The 23,007-nt window shown below is 40.7% G+C and overlaps 1 protein-coding gene across 2 annotated transcripts in view; it reads left to right on the top strand.

The window, feature by feature from the left end:
- Positions 1–16,039: 16,039 nt before the first annotated feature.
- DMD (dystrophin) overlaps positions 16,040–23,007 on the top strand; it is a 978,378-nt gene continuing 971,410 nt past the window's right edge. Inside the window, exon 1 of one of the 2 annotated variants that reach the window (XM_063392999.1) lies at positions 16,040–17,124. In XM_063392999.1, coding sequence (XP_063249069.1) covers positions 17,082–17,124 — 43 coding nt within the window. In that variant the 5' untranslated portion in view covers positions 16,040–17,081. The remainder of the gene's footprint in view (positions 17,125–23,007) is intronic. The other variant, XM_063392994.1, reaches the window with a different exon arrangement.

Raw genomic sequence — 23,007 nt, 5'->3', positions numbered from 1 at the left:
TACTGCTCCTGAGGGCTTTATAGCCAGGGACTATGGGATCACCCTGCACCCAGGCTCTTGTGCCAGAAAAGGCTCATTTCGCACACAGCAGCACCCTGGTTTTACAGGAGTGGCTGCAAGCGGCTTGGGCCTGTCCCAGGTTACAATGTAAGATGTGCCCACAGTCTGTATTCTATCCCCATCTCCAGGAGCTGTTGGAACCAGGTGGGGCAGTTTCCCCTGCCCCTCCCTCTGGACTATCTCCTGTTCATGGGCCACCAAGGCCTGCCCATGACTCACAGGTAACTCCCTCTGGAGCTCTCTCTGTTCAATGGGCAATCAAGGACCCACTGCAGGACTCACGGAATGAGATCAGCCCATTGTGAGATGCTCTGCCCAGGGGAGGAGCCGAGCATTCCCACCTGGATATAATCTGGGATTTGGGACAGCACAGCAGCCCTTACCCACTGGATTCCCAGAGGACAAGAGCTACCAGACCTTTCTACAGGATCACTGCTTCAACAAGACTGCTTCATCTGGCCTGATACCACCACCCTAACAAAGAGGGTGTCAGATGTATTCTGACTCTATCAGTGGTCTTTTGTACTATTGCTTTTATTTTATTTTTTCTTTCTCTCCTTTTTTTCTCTCCTTTTTTTTTTCTCTCCTTTAAACTGTAATTCTGACTTGGAGTCTCTCACTGGTTTTGCTTTCAAACCAGCACAGGGCCCCAGAGGAATGTTCCTCCTAAGATCCAGCCCCCAACACCCACCCACGCAGCATTTATTTCCCTTTCACAAAGCCTCTGAGGTCTCCCAGGAGTGAATTACAAAGGGATCAGTGGCAGGAGAGTGGGCAGAGTGTGGAATGAGGCTGGTGGGCAGCTGGGCATGCACACCTCTGCTGTGAGCAGTCCCTGAGCCACCAAACCGCCCTGTTTGAGGAGAGGGGTTCTGTCAGCACAACCCACAGAGCAACCTCTTACTGTCCTCAGCATTCTCTCAAACCTCTCAACCCCTGGGCATGGCTTTTAATGTTTGTGGCTTTCTCTGTTGTCTTTTTGTGTTCTTTTTAAAGTTCCATTATATTGACTCTCCAGGGTCTCTCTGTATATTTTAAAACTGGTATTTCAGTGTGTGTTATGTGTACAGACATGCATGTGTGCAGGGGGGGTGGTGGGGGGAAGCAGAGGGGTCTCCCTTTTTTCAGTACCTTCACATCCTATCAGAGAGACATATGTAATAAAAAATTATTTTTTCTTTGTTTGTGGGTTTTTGTTGTTTGTTTATTTTTTTCTCTCTGGGGCCTGGAAGACTTTTAAAACTGTCAGTTAATAAAAGAAAACAAAATGGAAGCAGCTTTGTTAAAAATTACCCCAAAAATAAGTGTTTTTTCGGTTCTGGAATCTCATGTCCTGTTTGTCTTGAGGATGCATCTCTTTCTTGGAAGTTCTTAAGCTGCATTTGAATTAAATGACTACTATTTGTGCATAAGAGGATGTATGTTTGGCAGTGCTTTACTTTTTGAGGGAAATACTTTTAATCGATGCCTTTAAGACACTGAAGGCTTACAGCTGTTTTCTAAGAATTTGCTATGAAAAGAAACTGTTGGATAGGCTTTTTTGCAGAATGGATCAGGCAAGCGAAACCAAGCTTCATGCATCGAAACCTCAGCCTCTCTTGAACTTGAAACAAGATATTTTTGATGGAGTCAATAAATCTTTATCTTATGATGGTAGGGGCTTTTTTTAATAGTGGAGGTGAGGCTGAAGGAAAACACAGTTTAAGGATATGGAAAGATAATCTATAAGGGCATATGTATAAGGGGAGAAAAGCAAATGAAAAACACCTGTGTGATTTCTACTGTGAGAAAATAGCTTAACCCTCATCTGACGCTTTTAATTGAGCCCCAAAGCACCCCTGTGCAACACCATTTTCTGGGTTAAGGCAGAGGAGCTTCCTTACACGAGGTGGTGCACACGAGTAGTTGTCTGCAGTAATTGCAGAGCAGTAAATTCAAATGCAGCCTTACCTTGCACAAATACCCGCATGTAGGCTGGAAGGGACCATGGGATTCACTTGGAAGCTGAGCACACCACTGCTGGTGCAGGCTGCCATGAGAATATTCTAATGATATCTGTGCGTGTGAGTGTGACAACAGCATTGAAGGGATTTAATTTTGAGATCGCTGCCAGCAAGAACTTTACAGAAGAGCATACATTGCAATTAATATCTTTCAAGCTACTGTGTATGTTTATAACATATCCTGTCATCAAATCGTGAGAGTAATCTGGTAATAATTCCCCAGAGGAGACCATCAGTGAAATTTCAGAACTATATTGAGAACTCTGAGGCTATTAAGTCTAGAAATGATAGAGGGGACAGGTGAAGTATTCTCAGAATAATGCCATCACGCCTTCTCAATGCTTTCTTCTGCAGCAAGAGCTTAGCTACTGTGCAGTAATTGATAAAGTTGATTATGTCAAGGCATATTTCCTGAATAAGCATTAGACACAAGACAATTCAAAGACTGCTCAATGAGGAGTTTCCCTAGAAATGAAATTAGGAACTGTCACCACCAGGAGCACATAGAGTGGCTCGTGACTCACATCACCCATCACCACAGGGTGTCTGATGGCTGTGCACTAGGAAGTGTTGCCCTGGTTTTTCTGAGTTTTTTTAAAGCCTTCTACTTGTTCATAAGATGGAGATGGAGTCAGTTCTTTAGTTTCTGTAGAATATTAAGGGTAATTTTTTCACTTTCTCACACTTTGGAACATAACCTTTCTTGTTTTTGTTCACTGTCCTTTGTTTACATATTTCTAGCCTGAAAATAATGTTGGTTGACAGCTGGTCTGGCCAGTGGGGTGAAGGGGTAGTAACCCCAGAAGCCAATCCACAACTGAACCCACAAATGTATAAAAATGGAAGAAATAAACAGACTCACCCTCTTTTTGGGGAGCAGCTTTTCACTGCAGACCTCCTGCCTCTGTTGTTTTTTTGCATGCCACTTTCACAAGGAAGCTCTGCACAGGTTTGTGCAGTCTGTCAGCCAGGAAGGAGATGTGGATACCCCTTAGTGGAATCAGCCAGGGCTACTCTTGTGTATTGTGGCTCCATGGAAGATTTCAGTGGTCTTAAGCTTTGTCTTTTTCTAGAAACATCTAAACTAAGCTGCCTAGAAACCCATTCTAGAACTAGGTATAGCAATTATCCTATTTCTGTCAAGCTCCCTATTGAAATGAATCCTGGACACCTACCCTTTCCTTCCATTCTCCATGTCCATGTATCTCCTCTAAAATAATACTAAAGCTGTGTATGTTTGCTTGTCTGTATATATTTGTGTATATGTATATACATACCCAAATGTATTTACCATTTTTTTTCTGTTCAATGTGTACTTTTTAATCTGTAGGGATGGTATTTCCAATGTGTGGTAATTTCCTTCTGCTTTCTCACATTCTAATGGAGCTCTTGAGAGAAGGGAATGGCACACAAGCTTATGTAAAGTAGACTATTTTATTATTTCAGTACCTCTGGTGATGGATATTGGAAATGAATTAACCTCTTATTCATCCACGCCAGGAATTGAATTCCACAGAGATATATGTGTATGATGCATGTTTTGGGACTGCAGACAACTCCAGTTCTCTGAATATCTGCAGGTAGGAAGAAAGGCAAAGGAATTAAAGTGTTATGTTAATAAACAAGATGTTTTGATATAATGACTACATAATCAGTAAATATTTCTGAAGTCGTATCAGTGAAAACAATCAACAAAACTTGAGAATTGGAAAGGCTGTTATCCTCTTTTAAACCATTAATTCTCCAAAGTAAAGTACAGAGTTTTGGTTTCTTTCAAGATTTTAGAAATGAGGAATTAAGAATTCTTCTGTCTTACGCACGTCCCTATGGTTAGTATGTATTTTTTCTCCTGAATGTAAAAGTATGAACCCAATGTTTAAAACCTTTTACTGTTTTGTCAGCACTGCATGGGAGTGATGACTATGTAGTTATGCTTTACAGAACTGGATCTTTGTGTTTCATGTAAAGCTGTGGAAAATGTACACTGGTTTTGTACCATCTTTTTTTCAAAGATATTATCTTTTCTTGTTCATGCTGTGATCAACGATTGTCACTTATTAATACATCCAGTTGCTTAACTTGAAACAGGAAAATGTCTTAGAAGAGGAAAAAAAATCCAGAAAGTAAAAACCCCACAGAAGCCTTCTATTGATAGTTATAAAAATGACATACTGTTTTCCCTCTCACAACTGAAATGAAATGCTGCCTCCACACTGAGACTTTGAGTGCTGATCTTCAGCTCTGAGCATTTTCTCAGCTAAATTATAAGCCCTTGAAAGCAGGATATATGTTAAAAAGGTGGAAAGCTCTTTAATATTTTGTCATGCAAACACCGCTGTACTAAAACGCGCAGCACTATTAAATTCAGAGGTGGTTGTAACTACAAAAGATAGGAATAATACCAGTGATTTAACCTGTGTTGCACTGTTCCCATCAAAGCTTACCAGCAGAACTTTGCCTGCGAGGCACTGGGGCAGAAGAAATAAAGAGATGATTGCATTGTGGGTGTGAAAAGAGCTGCTGTAATGCTGCCTGCAGGGTGTTGCTTGGTGCTTGAAGTGGGGCACAGGTAGGGGATGTGTCCAGTTCCTTTTGGCATTGGGACATGACTGTGTGACTGAGGGGACTTGTCTGAGGACTCCTGACATCCACACCATTTCTGCTGGGCCAGGGAGTCATTTCTGCTGCTCCCTGGCTCCCAGGGCAGCTGAGTGACATGAACCCCTGGCATCCACATCATCCAGCAGCAGAGTTCTGTCCCTTACATACTCACAGGTTGAAAAGGTATTTCTTGTTGCTTGTTTTGAACCAGGCACTTGCTGATTTTCTTTCTTTTTTTTTCTCTCTTCTGTCCAGCTCATGTGCCAAAAGAGACAGTGAAAAATGGTTCTCTGTTCATCTTCCCTAAGGACCCATCAGCTTAGTGCACCTAGCTGTAGTCACTTTTCCCTATAACCTAACTCCACACAAAATGTCCTGCTGGGTCAGAACAATGGTGCATCAAGCCAAGGATTATTTCTCCTGAAAATGGCAACAGACGGTGATAGGGAGAGCACGTGAGCCTGGACACTTTCTGAGATCCATTTTCTCATCTTACCACAGCATCTGCAGACACTGTATTAAAAATGCTAGAGGTTACATTCTGGCCCCATTCTTTTTAGCATCTGTTTATAGGCTTGTCTTCCATCAATTTGTCTACCTCTGTTCTAAACCAGCTGATAAACATCTGCCTCCATAAATTCCTTGTGCAGCAAAATCCAGAAGCGGGTAGCCATTGCCTGAAGAAATACTTTCTTTTTGCATTGTATACCCTGTTGTACAATCTTGTTGCATTACGAGATTTAGTAAATAATTTCCTTATGCACCTTGTTCTCTCCTTCAGCCTTTTCAAGACTCAGTCCTATCTCCCTTGAGCCTTCTCCACTACAAAGTGAAGCATCCCAGCTCTCTGTGCCCCAGCCCCTTGATGGTTTCCAGTTGCTCTTCTGTAATTCCACACATCCTCCTGGAGGCCAGCACTGCACGCAGCCCTTCAGGCATGAACCCACCACAGGCTCCTGTCACAGCAGAGCCAGCCCCTCTGATCTGCTCCCAGCACACGTGGGGGAGCCCAGGATGGGGTCAGCTCTTTTTGTGTGCTGCACATTGAGAGGATGATTTTGGAAAACTGTCAGGGATGGTGCCAGGACCCCCTTGCTGGAGTTGTACCTGCCTGTTGGGCCTCAGCCCCTCTCTGGCATGATTTATTGATTAGTCCCTCAGTCTGTAATGCTGTGCTCCTTTGGTTGGTGTGCGTCCCCTGGGCAGTCTCTTCCTCCTTCTCAGGTTCAGAGGATTTGTATGCTCGTTCACCCTCCCCTCACCTTACCTTGAAGACTCTTCTGTAGTCATTCTTTACATGGAAGCCATTTCTCCTTAGCTTTCAATCATTTCTGTTGTCTTTACTATTCCTGCTATATCCTTTTAGTGATAGGGGAACCAAAACAGCCCACAGTATTCAAAGTGTGAACACCTGAAGACTTTAAATAATACCATAATGATATTTTGTATGTTGCTCTCTATTTCTGTCATAGTAATGGCCAGCATTTGATTTGCTTTTTGACAGCTTCTAAGATGGAGTTGATATTTTCATAGACCTTTTATAACTCCAGGATCTCTTTCCTGAGTGGTAATAACTAGTTTGGAGCTCATGCTGAGTACGTAAATTTGAGATTCCTTTTCCTCCACATATTCTCAATATTGAATTTCATCTGTCTTTTTTATTGCCCAGTTGACACTCTGAGGCTTTTCTGCATCTCTCTGCAGCCAACTTTCATTTTCATTTCCCTGAATACCTTAGCACTACAGGAAACGTGAGAGTTGCCTTCTTTTTCTAGACCTGTGTAATGATAATCAGTGTACTTGATATGTTGACCAGTCCTGGCTCTGATCTGTGATATGTCTGGTGACATACACATTTGAGAAAGCTGCATGCTTTTGGCACTTCTGTGTTTTGATGAATTGTTTGCTTGTCAAAGTGGATCTCTTATCCTAGGACATCTTTGTTTCTCTAAGTTCCTTAATGAGGCAGTATTGAGAATTCTTTAAATTGCATAAATGAGGTTTCCCTTGACTGATTCATTCAAAGAGCCCTACCAGGCAGATGACATGGGATTGCCCAAATAAAATACATTTCTCCATTAACTCTAACCTGCGTCTGTTATTTCTATTCTTATTGCAGTTTCTGAAAATTAGACTGGTACCATGATTAGACGTGCTCGGGTTTAGTGCCAGAAGAGGATTTAAAAAAATGGACATTGCATTTGGGAGTTGATGTTGAAACAGATTTACATAGCAGCTGAAAATACTTATTGTGTTTTCTGATGAATTTTATACTTGAAACATGTATCACCATCATTAAATCATTTTAAGTCTATTTTTACATTTTGGCTTAATATTTCTTTTAGTTATAGTGGTAATCATCGATGCATCTGCATTCTGGTGAAGTATATCCTTTTGAGAAGTTTTATATGGACGTATTTATCAAACAGGGAAAATAAGTAATTGAAGTGATTAAAGAGTGACAGAGTACTTTAATCTGAAATATTTTTTTCTTTTTTCAAAAAGGAAAGTACAAGTCATACTTATGCTGCATTAGTAGGGAATAAATCAAGTGTTTATGCACAGGCCATTTAAGTGTTTCACAGTGACTGGAACTTCTGGCTGGGACTGTTGGTTCTAACCCAAGATTAATAGAAGACCTGTGCCTTTAAAAAGAAGTGAATATAGGCCAGGCAAATTACCAGGAGGCACCTAAAATAATATTGAATAAATTTAGTCATCTGCAGCTGTCATAGAGCCTGCAGAGGTTGTGACCGACACTTTGTTCTCTGAATCCTTGTGCTGCTGTTGTCCTCCACATGGGATATGTTGCTCTGTCTTCCATGGACTGATGAATTTTAGAGAATTTTAAATTTAGCCCACTTTCTGTAATGTTAATATATCATCTAGTTGTACTTATGTAACAAGCACAAGCCAAGATTTATTGCATAAAAATAGTTTGAGGTGCATTTTCCTTCTGTGAAAGTACTCGGGCTGTATGTTAGTGGGTCTGTAACAGAGAAGACTGCAAAAATCTTTGGTTTTCATGTTGGTAACCAAGCTGCTCCAGTTCTGATCTAAATTACATTTTTAAACTTACATGAAGTGTTTTTAAGGAAGGATTTGTTTACCCACGACGCACAATCCCTTTGGACTTTTGTGAATGCACAGGTCTAATGTGCTAAGCATTTGTATACATGCTGCATGAACAACTAGCAGGCTAAAAAAAAGTTTAAACAACCAACCTCTAATTGGTGCATTGAAGAAATTAAATATTTTTAAGCAATTAAGATTTGCAATAATTCCTTAGAGAATAGACTTTTTAGATTTTGAACTCCTTAGTTGGAATTCCTCTATGTCATTGTAATAAAGTGGCTTTGATTGCTGTTGCTTATCATTAATGATTAAAAAAAATTAGTAATTTTTCCTATCATCTTTATTATTCTTTCCTGTGTTATAAAGTATCCCTGAATTGAGTAAATTTGACAGATTTTATTGCCACCAGAGTGTATATCTTCACGGGAATGAGTGTGTTTGGTGAGATTCAAATCAGCAGGGAGCGAGGGAGCACTGTATGGTTCATCTTTTATTACTCCAGTCTGTGATTCCTTTCCAGTCCAGATTCACAGGTAACTTCAGCTGGCAGAGGTTCCATGCCTGCAGACAGATTAGTGAGTAGCTGGATGTAGTGATTTCCCAGCCTTCTAAAAATCCAGCCTTCAGGTGGAATGTATGTGTGTCCCCAGAAAAGCTACATGAATTTTAATGCAATGTATGCAGCGATAATGGCTCTTACAAATTTCAGTCTGTAATCAGAGTGACTTGGAGCCCTGAACTATCATTTTGATCTCCTTTTCTGTACTCCAAGTACTAATTTATTAGCTACGGAACTATTTAGAAAAATCTGGAAAAAAAAAGCACGAGTCACTCTGTACTTATCTCTGAAACAAATTACCTTATTAAGATCTATTTATTTTTAGTGAGATTTTGCCATTCTATTATTTTGCTGAATAGGATGTGTAATTTGCCCAGTACAAACTTATAAATTTTCAAGAATAGGGATTTTTTTTCATTTTCTTCTCTATTAGATGGGTTAAAATTATGCCTGCTTTCGACCTAAAGGTCAGGCACTACCTGAACTACTTGACAAAGCCTGTTATTTAAACAAAGCCCTTCAGCTCACCAGTGTGATTCATCAGGAACTGAGTATCACATGTTTTGGGTGATAATAAGATGGAAAACATTACAGACAGAGAGTCAGACAGGTGGATAGACACACCAGCCCTTTGAAAAGACACAGAGTACCTGCTGTGGCCAACAGAGAAATGAAGTGTACCTCTTGTATTTACCAGTAGATAGAAATATTAGAGCAAGGAGGAAAGACTTCAAATGTAGAAAGAAAAGATTTCTTTTCAGGTTTTGAATTACTTTTTTCCTCATATGTTAGAAGTAATAATCAAACATTGCTCTGAGGAAATATACTAGGAGATCTTTAGTGTTGTTGATCTAATCACATTAAAATATGAACACTATGCATATCAAATATCTAATCTCCTTAATCTTATAGTGCTGTGAATCCTATGGATTTGAATTTACCTAAGAGTAGACAAATTTCTTTTGGGCCTAATGAATAATCTGGTTCTAGGCATGCCAGAATCCAAGAAAGAAAAATATCAACATGATGAAATTTAAGAAGGAATTTTCTGATCAAACTGTATTCTTTCATAGGACAATAATCTTGAGCACTCTTTCAAAAATTATTTATGTTTCTACAGAGTCAATTACCTCTTTTTAGTGGAAAAAAAATGTCCTAGTGGTACCATTACTCAGAATTTATTGGCAGTTACTTGTAAGGCAGTCTCATCCTGGCTTTGTGCCCTCCTAATCAATGTTGGCCAGTTTGGCAGGGAATTGGTCTGCAGCACTAATCGTATCCAGTATGTCTTTTGCTTTAAGTAAAATGTCTTTGGTTTTATTTTCTGTACATTTATTTTTACATTCCCCTAGCACATTTTTCTGTTTAGAAATCTATTTTTTAATCACAGTTCACTTGCAGCAGCATCGTTTTGCAATCATCTTGCCATTTGTAATGTCATCTCTGCAGGCTTGCATTAGCTTCAGTTTGCCATCATCTTGATGTACTAACCTGCATATAGACCCACACAGAAATCATTTAACATTCATCCTGGTGTTTGCAGTAATGTTTCATTAGACTTGAACTAACAGAATTTTGTCATCATAATTCGCTGCCATAATAGCCCAGTCCTCACAGATTTAATGTGACAGTCTTTTGCCACTGTAACTAAGGCTTTGAGCAATTGTCATCCAGGGAGACTTAGGATGAAATCAATGTCATTAAAACACAGACCCTTAATAGTCCTGTACTTTAAACAGTTTGTCACCTTTCTCAAACAATAATTAAGCAGGCCAACAGCACTTGTTTAGCTGGTATGTGGGAAAGGGGAAAAAAAAAAGGGAAATTGCACAATGAGTGACTGGCAGAACTGTTAATAGAATTTAGCTTTCCAGATTGTCGCTGTGTATTCCTGTATCCATTGCTCTCTTTTTACAACACAATTATTTTGTATATCAGATGCATGCAAACTCTAACTCCATATGACTGGTTGTATTATCCAGTCTGTAAACCTTAGGTGAGTTACAGAAATACAGAGATGAAAAGGCATTTAGATTTCTTCTGCTGCAAGGGCTGTAATAGATCAAACACACTTTGTTATCCTTGAAAAATTTGCTAAAGTTTTCCTTACAAGTTTCAACTTTAAAAGGGTTTGATGACCTCTGTGTGTATATGTTTTTGTCTGTGTGTGTAACTTGCTACTCCCACAATTTTCTCCTTATATCAAATCTGAGTTGATTTCACCCAAATTATGTCCCTTTCCTTGGCAAGCATGAAAAATAATGTTGCGTTGTGATGTCTAGATGCTGAAAGGCAGCAGCTATGTACTTCTTTGCCTTTTCCCTCCAGAATAAATATGTAAAGTTCCTTCAGCCTTTCTCTGCAAAGAGAACCGCTTGTTTGGATATCTGTGATTCTAAGTGCTCTCCAATTTATCTGTGGCTTTTATAAAGTGTTGTGTCAAAGCTGGACACAGCTGAAACACTGGCTGGAGCAGAGTGAAGCCAGGGGAGTACGTGATGGGGTGACTCGAGGTAGTGTAGGCGGCTGGCACTCAAGTTGTGTTTCCCTAAAGAAAACTGTTTTTGTGAGCAGCCAGAACATTTGCTCTGCAAAGTGACCTTGAGGTGTCTTTGGCAGAGCTGATGCAGCTTCCCTGCAGACCTGGGTGAATTCTCTGTCTCGTACGTATGGATTGTTGACTCTGATTCATAATTACCTCCTATTGATATTCTTTGCAATCAGCTTGGCATTTTTGCCTCTGCTCCTTACATATTGTGTTTGCTTTTGTTTTTTAAATACCTGCTTCCCTTCTAGACTAAATTTGTTTTTGTTTGCAGATGTTTGTTTTCAACCAGAGAAACTTTTCTTAGTAATGACATTTAGGCCTAAACAGCATTTTCAAACATCTTCCAATTATTGTTCACATTCCTCTGTTTAACTTCTTTCTTCTCAGTGATGAGGTTTTATAATTGTCTTCAACTCTGTGAAATCAGGTCCTCTTAAAGGAAGTATTAAATATGCACATGCATACATTACTATTCCCACTACTTGTCTGTGAGTGCAATTGCTTTCCCTGTGACATACATGTATGCAAATATATGTGTGTGTATAAAAATTGGTTAATATTTCACCATTTAGATGTGATGCAAGTAATCAGATTGTTATCAGTTGCATTTAAGCACTGTAGAGTCTGGGATGACTTCCTTGGTGACTTGGAATCCAGGCTTCCCTTGGGTGAGTTGCAATGGCAGTAAGAACTGGGTGAATTTCACATGTTTTAGACCCACCCTGAGAACATAACCAGGAGTTTTCTGCCCAAAACTGGGGGGGAATCTCCTGTGCTGTGTCTCACTACTGGTCTGTGGGCTCAGATTTTCTTCCTGTGGACACTGGGAAGACAGGGACAAGAGGGACAATCTGACCTTGGCCTTCCATGGACACATAACCAAGGGTGAACCAACAAAACAGAGACAGAGAAAGACACACCCGCTGCCCCAACAAGGGCAGTTTGGAGCAAGAGCCTGATTTAGATACTCAGGCACTTTCCTGATCACTTTCAAGATCCTTTCTGTAGCTTACGTGGGATGCTTGTGGTGATTGGAGTGAGTTACATGCCTAAATGTAGAGAAAGAAATTTAGTTAATAAGATGTTCTCCCTTCTGGTCATATCAGCCTCTCTGAAGTGATTAAGACCAACATTTTATAGACATAAATGAGTAATTCTAATTCCTCTTTATTACTTTGATTCCTACTTTATATATATCAGTAATTAAAATCTTCTTTCTCTTCTCTTCTTTGTATTCTTAATATTAGTTTTTATATAATTTGCTGTCCTTTTTTATACTTTCCTTTGGATGACTCTCAGGATTCTGGTCCAGCTGACTCCAATAAAGACAGATTTCATTTCTGCTGGGGTGAAAGCTTCTGAAAGTTGGAGAATTGACAGGGTTTGAGAATAAAGATATGCAAAGCATGGACATGCTCTCCTGCTATATATGCTTGGAACCTCACACCAAAGACAGATGCACTAGGTGAAAAGGATTGGTTGTTCTTTAGCTGAAGCTTTCCAGAATGGATAGTGATTGTTTTCTGGGAGTTACTTTTTAAGTTGAACTAGCACGGATTAAGCCCACCCTTCTTTTTGCTAGATGCTCTGCAAAAATGATTAAACCCTATTTCCCAATGGCCTTGACATGAAGGAGAGAGCTTTCCTGGGGAGAGCACAAACAGCAGTGAACCAGTATGTTGGCTCATGAGCAAAAGTGTTTTCAAGCAGAAGTGTTTCATGATCTAGAAATAAAATTATTTTTTTTACACACCTTGCATGTGAGAGGGCTTTGTCTTACCATTGTATTGACTACTAATTTTCTGACTTTAAACTTATATTAATATGTTTTACTTTGGAAGCCAAAAGCTACTGCTTCCTTCAGAGATAAGACCAAGTTTTTTGGTTTGGTTTGAAGTGGTTTTTGTCTTTTATTTTCTGGTCTGCAGATCAAATAAACAAGAGAAAGAACCCCCTTGCAACCTGTACTAAAACCCTCTATGATATATTCCTTTCTGAAGTAAAAATAGGCTAAGAAACAAAAGAGAGAAATTCTTCAGTGGCTCACATTGGAAAGATTTTCTTTTTTTTTCCTTGTGGATTTCAGAGGAAAATCAGAAGCTGCCTGTTTACTTCTGTTGTGATAAAGCTGTCAAAGATGTTTTTTTTTTTCCTCTGATGCTGACATGCAAGTGGTTTGTGTTTGTTTTGTCTTGGTTTTTTTTTCATGACAGGAAGTGAATAATAAAAAGAATCAGAGCCAATATACCACCAGGACAAAAACCCACGCTGCACATTAGTGCTTGAAAGAATCCCATCCCAGCTCTCCCTGCATATCAGTCCCACAGTCCCTGGAGCTCAGCACTTTTTCCCACACAGATAGATGTGATAGATTTGCAAATACTGGCAAGAGCACAGAGACATCTTGTTATGAGCTTAATGGCTGAACCGAGCAACAGGCTTGGACTGCCTTTCAGATTTTTTGTTTTTTTAGGTCAGCATTGGCAGTGATTTAAAAACAGGGCAGAATAAAAGTTGAAATGCATTCTGAAATTATAATCAAAATATCATCTGTCTCAGGTTTATGCTGTAAGCACTCTGATGTTGAGTTGTATTGGCAAACATGTGCCACTGGGATATTTTAAAAGTCATAAGAGGTTTGTAAATCAGTTCTGTGCAGCATGCTACCTATTTGTTATTTTCTTGTTTTATCTGTTAACAGGAAAGGAGATAGACTATACAAGTGGCAATATGGTGGGCTTTGCTTTGCTGGGGGTTTGTTAGGTGCTTGTGTCCTAGTAAATTACAGTGAGATGGTAGATTTGTTACTCTGTGGAGGCTGGTAACATTAAGTTATTTGATTTATTTACGTTGAATTGGGGACCTCTCCTCCCATATCAGTTATGTCAAAAACATCATTTTCCAGTTGTGGTGTTTTGTTTTTTTCCCCTGACAGACAAGTCCTGAATTTTAATGTAGCCCTTTATTATGGGACAGAAGAGTTAGAGAACCAAGAACTTGGTTCCCATGTCCAGTCCATGGTTTGACCATTGTGCTCAAGTCCTAGCCTGGTTTAGCTTCCTGAGGCAATAAAAGTGGCTGCCAAGTTTGGATGCTGAAATCCATTTCTTTTCCATGTCATGAAAAAGTCATGCTGCCATAGGCTGAACCCAATCCCCTGAATGGTTTCTGAACAGGCAGTTTATTGTTGTCCTGGTTTCCAGATTGCTGCTGCCCTCCGCGGCGTTTCCCTGCTTTACTGTCACGCTCATGCCGTTAGCAAGGAGATATTGTCAAGTTTATCAATACTTGGCCTTTGGAAGGACTTCTCAAGCAGGGAAATAAGCGGGCTCTGTGTAAAACCTTTGTTAACGGGTGGCTGAAAGTCACCCAAACCATTTCTGTGACAATGACATTTTTCTTTCACTTAAGCCATTACTGGTTGTGGAAGAGTAAGGCAACATTAAACTATAGCTGACAGCAATCACAGGAAAAAAATACCCGTTTGTATCATTGCAGATTTTCTACATTTTCCAAATTCTCTGTGGTTTTGAAGCCCGTTCCCTCTCCTGTCTTGCAGCACTGGCACTGTAGTCTCTGAGCACTGAGGTCAGAGCCTGCAGCACGTACAAGGGAGAGTGAGGCAGGTGGTCCCTGACCACCAGCATTTATTGAGCTCACAGTGATTATCTGACACAAAACTACAGAGAAGCTTTGCCTTGCTCTCTGTTGTTAAAGGCAGAGCAGAAAAACCCTACGGACAACAAAACCTGGTGTGTCAGAATGCTCCAGGCTATCCGTGCCATGTAAGTGCTGGCTAGTAGGCACTAAGAGATATAAACATCTCCAGTAGCCTGGATGCTTCTCAGTGTTAGCCATTCACAATATTCATAGCTCCTGAAAATAGTATTAAGTTTTTAAGAGCCTCTCAATTTCTTTGCAGGCCCCCAAAACGACGACCACCACCACCAAACCTAGAAATCCAAGCCCAACCAAAATACCCAGTATATTTGAAGGCTCACTTTCATTTCTCTCTATGGCCCAACAAATTTTTACTCTTTTCCAGCTGACTGGAGGAGCATCAATAGGAGGAAGGGAAATTGTTTGTAGGCTGAAGGTTTCTGCCCTCTTATAAATGGAGCAGGTGTTCTCTGGAGGCCACCAGAGTTTTGAATGCCCCCAGTATAAAAAGAGGAAGCAAATACGGATTTCCTGCATGTGGAAGATTGTTAAATATGTAAGTTACTGTAAATATAGACACTTCTTTGGGCTGTGTTTTAGAAGAAAAAGCTGAGTAGAACTTAATTTCTTGCAAAGCCTGACCCAAACATGCTCTGATGGTCTCAAAGTCATTGTCAGAGAGGATGAATTTTTGTGAATTGCGACTAGAGATGGGTATAAAACAGACTGGTCTCTGTGAGATGAAGGCCCTGTGATCAAATTTAGAAACAAGATATTTATGCACCTGAAAAGTTCTGGAGAAGAGGTTTGTTCTTGAAGATAAACCAGGAGGATCACAGTTCTATCATTTTCCTTCACGGCAACTTTCACTTGTAGCCTTTAAATATGTTACTGGGCCTTAGTTACTGACAGCATGTGCTATTAAGGGTGACTTTAGCTATTTTAAAACAAAAAATATGCACAATAAGCAGTTCCTTTCCTGGGTTTTCTCAGCCTCCTTCTCCCTCAAATAATCAAAATGCTGCTGCTGTTACAGTGTGCTCTGCTCTGCTTCAGATTATTTTCTACATCAGTTCATGACTTGCAGTTCCTGTGGGCTGCAGATTAATCCCTGGGAGTCTCTTGGCGTGTGCTGTACATCCAGGTTCTTCCGTGTATTAATTTGACTATCAGTGTAGAAAATTCCAGTGGCTGTAAGGTTACATTACACACTTCATTTTTGTGTTTGTTTTTCTGTATAATCCAGAAAATTACTTATAGACTTGTAATCAGCATGACTAGACACATTTAGGTTTAAATCTGAAAGATACCACCTTTCAGTTTTTTAAGGATAGATTTAAAAATAAAAAAAAGAGGAACAGTATAAGAGTGTTTCTTCAAATGCCTTTTCAAAATGAAACCATTTACATGATTTAGCATGGCCTATCTCTAAAGGCTGTACATACTGCACAAAGGACATTTTGTAGAAAGCAGCCCTATAAAAATCTGGGTTTGGGTGAAGGATGCCACAGTCTTTGTCCCAAGTGTTGTGTGGATGCCTGTTTTTTCTTTCCTGTGTAAATTAAAGAGAAGCCCAGGTCCCACCTGTTTGGGGTTTGGAAGTCAGGGCTGTTCCCACTGTTAGGAAGAGAAACAACAGGCAGCTTGTGCACACTCCTTCCTCTGCTTCCTCTGCAGCTCCTGGGCTGTGCACAGCATTAGCTCTGCATGGTTTTGTTGGGAGTGGAAAAGGTCACTTGTAAGTTAATAGTCCTTTTTTTTGTTGTTTTCTTTTTTTTTTCCCTTTTTAAGCAGCTCCTGACTTAACCACAACTTGTGTTAGCATTTACACGTTGAGTTTGGTGACAACACTATTTTAGGGTTTGTTTACTCTTTCCCCTGCTCGGGAGGGAAGTTGAAATCCCAAAAGCCAGGGAGGGTTGCTGCTGCTGTCCCAAAAAAGGAGGAACCTGTCTGGGGATGGGTCATTTGCTGGGAAGGAATCAAATTTATTTCATAGGGCTCTCCGGGGAGCTGCGCAGAGGGAGCAGGAAATATCTGCACCCCGCTTGCTTTGCAGCCCGAATGTTCCTTGGGAAGCTGCAACACATAATTTAAATCCACTGCACATGCCACCCTGGAAGCAGAGCCTTATATGTCGAGTGCATGGGCTGTCCTATTATGGGAAATCAACTTTGTTTTGAGGGGGAAGCACAGGCAGCATTGCTTCTGCGCAGGTCCTGGAATTTGAAACATTTCGGGGCCTCCAAAGAGCCCTGGCATTAGTTACCATGCCGGCCGGGTGGAAGTGAGGATCCTGCCTCTCCGGGAGCCGCAGCCCCTGCGGGCAGCCAGCGCTGCCAGCATCCCACCCTGCGGGCATCCCACCCTGCGGGCATCCCACCCTGCCTGCATCCCACCCTGCCTGCATCCCACCCTGCCGATCCCTCCCTCTCCTCCACAGCTGCCGGGGCTCCTGCCGGGACACAGCTAATCCAGCAAAAGCTACTGGAGCAGCAAAGTTGGGATATACTTTGCCAAGAAATATTTTGCTGTTGTTTTCTTTTTTTCCCCCTCTGTTTTGTGGAGAGATTTCATGTCTGCTCACATGCTTTGGTATGAGGAAGTGGAAGATGATTGTAAGTATGAACAGACTGACATAACTTAGCACAATATTCACTTTGACAGCCCACTAACAGCATGCATTGTTAAATGTTTATTTTCCAAGTCTAAAGGAGGAGAGCACCTGAGGGGGAAAATAAAGCCGGGGTTTTTTTTGTCTCTAATAGGGGTCTAATATCCTTTTTATTATATATAAAAGAAGTCACCCTGAAACATCCTGAAACAGTACCCAGCTCTCCTTTGAAGAATAATAACACATTTCCTTCTGAAGTTCAACAGTTATTAAAGCATGGGGTTAAAAAAGACAGAATTGAGGAGACACACCAATACACTTGAAAAAAAATAGCGTCATTATTCCAATAATTTGGCAACACATCAAAGGAGTAATCAGTTTCTTTGAACTTTAATGGCATGTGCAGTTTCATTGCCTAATATTAACTTACAGAGTCAGAGAGCTCTTCTCTGGTGGCTGAACTGTCTGGTATCAACTGAACGAGGGGGTGTCAGTTTAGTTCCAAGTGAGCAGCAGCTGAGCTCTCCCGTGCTCTTCCCAGCAAAAAAACCCAGTCATCTTTTCCAGACTTGCACTTGTTTGTTGGTTTAAAACCAACCTTTATGTGCAATAAGAAGAAAAACAGGGGATGCCAAGAGTGGGAGACTGAAGAGAGCCAAGAATGAGAGAATGACAGAGTTTTCAAATCCATCTACCGTGCTCCCAGATGATCTTTCTTCTTCCTCCCCCACCCAGGTTCTCAGAACAGATTGTGCCAGTGGAAAAAAAAAGTGTCAGTGTTGTCTGGACATAATCTATATCTCTGCCCCATGATTTATAATCTGTTTTGGCTCTTCCACTTTCAGCTTAGTCCTGTATCTTTAAAATGGTAGAATATCTGTTTTTCTCTATTTTCTGATCATAAAAGGCAGGGAAATATGTAGATGTTGTCATTTATCCCCATAGCATATAATGGACAACATGGTCTGTGTGATGAAGAGAGTCTCAAAATAAGATTACATTTTTTATGTTTGACAGGAAGGAAGCTTAAAACTGAAAATTTCAAGGTGCAGGTGTGGTCTTATGCCATATTTGCTTTCCTTTTTACAAGATGAATTCAAACTTTATTTTTTTGTGCAATAAATAAAACTTGAATCAGCCATCAATTTTCCATGCAGTTTTGTACTGCTAAGAGAGCTCCTTCAGTGGTAACACCTTTTACTTACTGGGCACAATGTAGAAGTTCAAGTGAGGTAGAACAGGGAGATCATCATTATCACGTACTGGATAATGATGAGAAAGTTTTCATGACTTCTGAAAATGTTGGGGGTGCAGCTGGGAAGAAGAAATGTCTTGGGTTTCTCCTAAGAGGCTTTAGTCCTGGCTAGCAAGAGGATTCTTTGGAGAGGAATAAGGAGAACTTGTTTTCTTTATCCTTCTGTATACTCCCTTGCCAAGGGAATCACAATATCAGCCCAGATTCCTTGTCCTCAGCCTTGGGGAAGAGATGGTGCTGCAAGGAAAGTTGGGCAGGTGCTTGCTAAGTAAGGGGGAAAGATATTTGCTGCTTAGTTCAGAAGTTGTGATTTCACTCTGGAAACAAAGAAGATTAGTTTATGAAAGAAATGAAAAAAATGGTTGTGATAGAGGTTTTGTAAAATATGAATAGAAACCAGAGTTGCATCTAGCAGATGAATAGCATTCATGACAAAAGCCATTAAATCACTTGCTAAATTATGTTATGTAACCGAGTCCATATCTAAAATGAAAGGGTGATGTCCTAGCACTTCTTGGGAGTTATTTAGCTGAATGCATTCCCTCAGCTGTATTTTAAAGAGCATGACATTTTTCTTTATATAATTTTCTATATATTCAAGGGGGTTTTTATAGTTTTAGTTCAATAAAAATGGAAAAACCTGTATCTCCACTTTGTGACAAGGTGTACCCAAAATAATGTGCCCAAATTTGTCCACTGCCTTCATTCAGGACACATCTCCTACTTGTTGCCTGTGCTTCCTTTGCTTCTGTTTCTATATTGGATGAAAACTTTCTGCTCTTAGAGGTGACAGTGGTCACTTACACCTTTGTATTGTTTTTTAAATCCATCCTTTCTCTTTTTTTTGATGGCCCCTCTTCAACCCTTCATCCACCTCTGCACTCACCTCTTCCCTTTTGGATTCTGTTCTCCCCTGTGCCACAGCACTAAAGAAGGGTTCTTCATTCTCTGACTCGTCTCACTTTAGCTGAGAGTGACCTTTGTGGAAAATACAAAGGTATTTATTCTTTGCCAAGGGCTTTGCTTTCTTTCCTGAGCTGTTCAGTGTTTACTTCTCCCTGAGTCAGACTGGAAACTCCTTGGGGCAGTGGCTGTCTCTTCCTCGGTTTCTGCAGAGTCTTTGACAGTGACACCTAAATAATAAAGTGGCTGGGAAATGAGATATCATAAATTTCATTTTGTTTTAATTAAGATGAGATTACTGGGAACTTCATTTCAGAAGCCAGTCTCCCTAGGGGATTCAGTATCATACGCTGTATTTCTTCCTTCTAGCAGATATAATCCTCTTTCTGTGTCCTTATTTTGACATGGAACCAAATTCTGCTTGCAGTCACACACAGGCATCCTCTTTCTCTGCTTGGATTTGCACAAAGTAGTGACTAAAAATAGAATCAATCATCCAGCATGGAAAAGAAACCAATCCTGCCTGGAAGTTGGTGGCCACCAGGGGTCTCTTACAGGAGGCCATGGATGTGCTGCAGCAGGGGTCTGTCCAGGTTCACACCTCAGCTCAGGAATTTCTGAAGGGAATTCCCAGATGTCAGATTATTCCCTGCTTATCCTGTGCACCGGTGCCCAGCCCCGAGGACGTGCCCTGCACCCCTTTTGGAGGGAGTGAGCTCAAAGCCACGCTCTGGGTCTGCGCGGTGGGCGGTGGGGCACGGGGGTCACGCCGAGCCCTGTGACACGCACACGCCTTGCAGGGGAATGCTGCCTTGGCAGGCTGCTCCTGCTGGGGCCCAAGACAACCCAGGGAGACAGGAGGAGCGTGGCAGCAAAGCTCCTTGGATCTTGGTTGTAAGGAGAGAACTTCTTGTAGAGTCACGCCCTGGTTAGTGCAGGAGGGTGCTTCGTGGTGTCTGCTCCCTCTGGCTGCCCGTGGGCATCACAGCTGCCCACAGATCCTTCCAACACAGTCACTGATCAGGGGAAGGTATCCACAGTATGGGAGTCTTAAGACTGTGCTACACACTGTGAAAAAATGAAATTTTGTTAGAGGAAAACAAGTCAATTAGGTTACTAATAGAATAGTTGCTGATAAAATCATGTTATTACTGAAAAGGTACAGTATTTGTAGAAAAAGGTTAACCATTTGATTAATGTTGTGTAATTATTCAAACCAAATTGTCCAAGGGGTTAAGTACTTTTAAATGATCTCCCGAGGAAACAGGATTAGACTCATATATTTTTGTCATGGATTACTGAGAGACAAAATCACATTGAATGGTATTTTGAACCAAGCAGCTTCAATTTGAAAGAGCTGACTTGTTGATTTTCACAGTACATTTTCAATTAAATGTTACCCCAAAGCTTAATTATCATTTAGGAGGATAACCATTGTACTGTGTTATAGCTAACTGCTGGATAAAGACTTCTCAATAAATTTAGTGGAACTCTGTAACATCACATTGCTGTTGCAAAGGATGTGGATGTGTGTATCACTGTCAGGGGAAGCAGAACAGCTTTGGGAATTTTAAATAATTGTGCCTTATCAAAGACTGAGCTTTGTGGAAAGCAGGAATAATGGTTAGTGGAGTGTGGCTTTGCAGAACGTCATGCCAAGCGTGCTGCACAAGGGAACAAGATCCTTCATCTTCCCAGAAAAACACGTGGAGCAGAGGAGTTATTTGGGTTCAGAGTACTCGCGGCAGAGACCACAGAGACGTCCCTTCTAGGCTACTTACCACATGTGCAACAAGTCAGAACATTTTTAATTATGTGTTTTGAAGGAGAGATAATCTGCATTTTAAGAAAGTCATAAACTTTCTTGGTTCTTCTTGCAAGTTATATTATGGGATATTGTTTAGGGCATGAGGCTGATACTGTTTGAGAGGTTTTCTGATCCTTTCTCTAATTCTGTGGTTTTTTAAATATCCATATCTATCTGTTGATTTTTTTCAGTTGTATGCAGTCTTTTATTCTGAAAAGCAAATACAGTTTTTAAATATTACGAGCACGTGTAGGAGAAAGAAATATTATTATGTGAGCAGAAGCATATGTTCTTGTAACTTGGGATATGTTCATACAAGGTAACAGTTAAGATGCCAGATTTATACTTAATTTCTTTCTTGAAGAGTTTTTAAGGGATTATCATCTTCAGCAGAAAGAAAGTAGCATAATGTCAATGATAATAAAATAGGAAGATACAGTTGTAAAAGTTTCCTCAAAGAAACCACACAGAATTATCTTAGGGTGTGGTTATCCTAAGGGTGTGGGGGTTTTTTCCCTCTAGAGTAGTTTTCTATGAAGTAACATAATGAAGTTTGAAGGTTCCTTAAAAAAGAAAAAAAACAACTTAAAATACTTCACTGTGTGAAAAGGATCTAAATGTGGATCCAGAATATCACATTTTGCTTAACTTTCCTTTGCTAAAATCTTTTGAAAGAACTCTGGGGACATAGAGGTATTGCAAGGACCCCAGAATGAGAGAGCAGATGAGTTTCAGTCAGGTTAATCAAACATTTTGTGCCTATTTCTTTACCAATTTCATTCCTCTGGATGGCAATAATGTCTGAGAAAACTCTGGGTCTCCTGGCCTTCAGAAGTGTCCCAGTAAAACCAGAAATGCCAGCATCTGATATTTCTAATATAAATTCTGAAAGAAGAGGGGCAGACAGTGCACACTGGGTGAGGTATCCAGCGTTGTTCAGCTGGACACAAGACAACCTGTATTTTTTATGCAGTGTGAAAGTTGTTATGCCACGTGAGAAATCAGCTTTGCTGGGTGCAGGAGTGTGGCCATGAGCAGGGGATGCCTGCAGGGGAGCCTCCCTGTCCCACCACCCCAGGGCTTGCCACGTTCTAAAATTGGAGCCTGCCTACGTGGCAGAGCATCTGCGTGCCTGCACGCTGGTTTGTACAGGAAATTATCCCTGGGTAAGGCTTTTAATTCTCTTTAGCACAGGGAATGGAGGGAATTTAAAGGGTGATTGGAACTTGACATTTCTGCCTTTTTTATTCTGAAAGATACTGTGATTAAAGTGTTGGAAGGCCCAGCTAATGGAGGTGTTGCTGCTTTTTCAGATGTACAGGGTATGAGATTTGAAGGCAAGCCAAATCACAATGAAACAGAATAATGATGTCCTTGGTTTATTTTTCACTTGGAACATTCAGGTTTTGATTGGATTGTGAGTGAGGCAACAGTTTTCTCTCCCAGCAAGCACTGCTAGTCCTTGGAGGTTTGCAGCCTGTTGTCAAAGCAGGAGCGCTTCCCTGTGAAGGTCATGGACTGCAGTGGCTGGAGAAAACCGAGGGGTGGGAGGGGGAGGAAGGAAAGAAAGAAAGAAAGGATTCCTTTATTGGTCCTGACCAGGTACAGGCTTCTCACAAGAAGCATTTCTGCAGTGAAATCTATTACTACTTTGACACAACTCGCACTCTGCTGATAGTGTGTATATCAAAGGGGTTGTTTAGAAATCTGAGGTCTCTGTTCATCTGTCCTCCTCTCTCCTAAGCCTCTCCATGCTCATCACACACAAATGCTTCAGTACCCTTCACCTTGTTCTCTCAGTGTTGTTTTTTTCCCCCTCTGTATTTTAGAGTTTTTATTTGGAAAAGACTGTTCATGAAGTATTTCGCTCTGAACAAACCTCAGAGCTTCCTAGCTGTTGCTAAGCTTGGGGAAAATTAATG

The sequence above is a fragment of the Prinia subflava genome, chromosome 3, assembly GCF_021018805.1.
Source record: "Prinia subflava isolate CZ2003 ecotype Zambia chromosome 3, Cam_Psub_1.2, whole genome shotgun sequence".
In the NCBI taxonomy this organism is placed as follows: Eukaryota; Metazoa; Chordata; class Aves; order Passeriformes; family Cisticolidae; genus Prinia; species Prinia subflava.
Note: the sequence above shows the minus strand (reverse complement) of the source record. Positions and strands in the feature narration are given on the sequence as shown.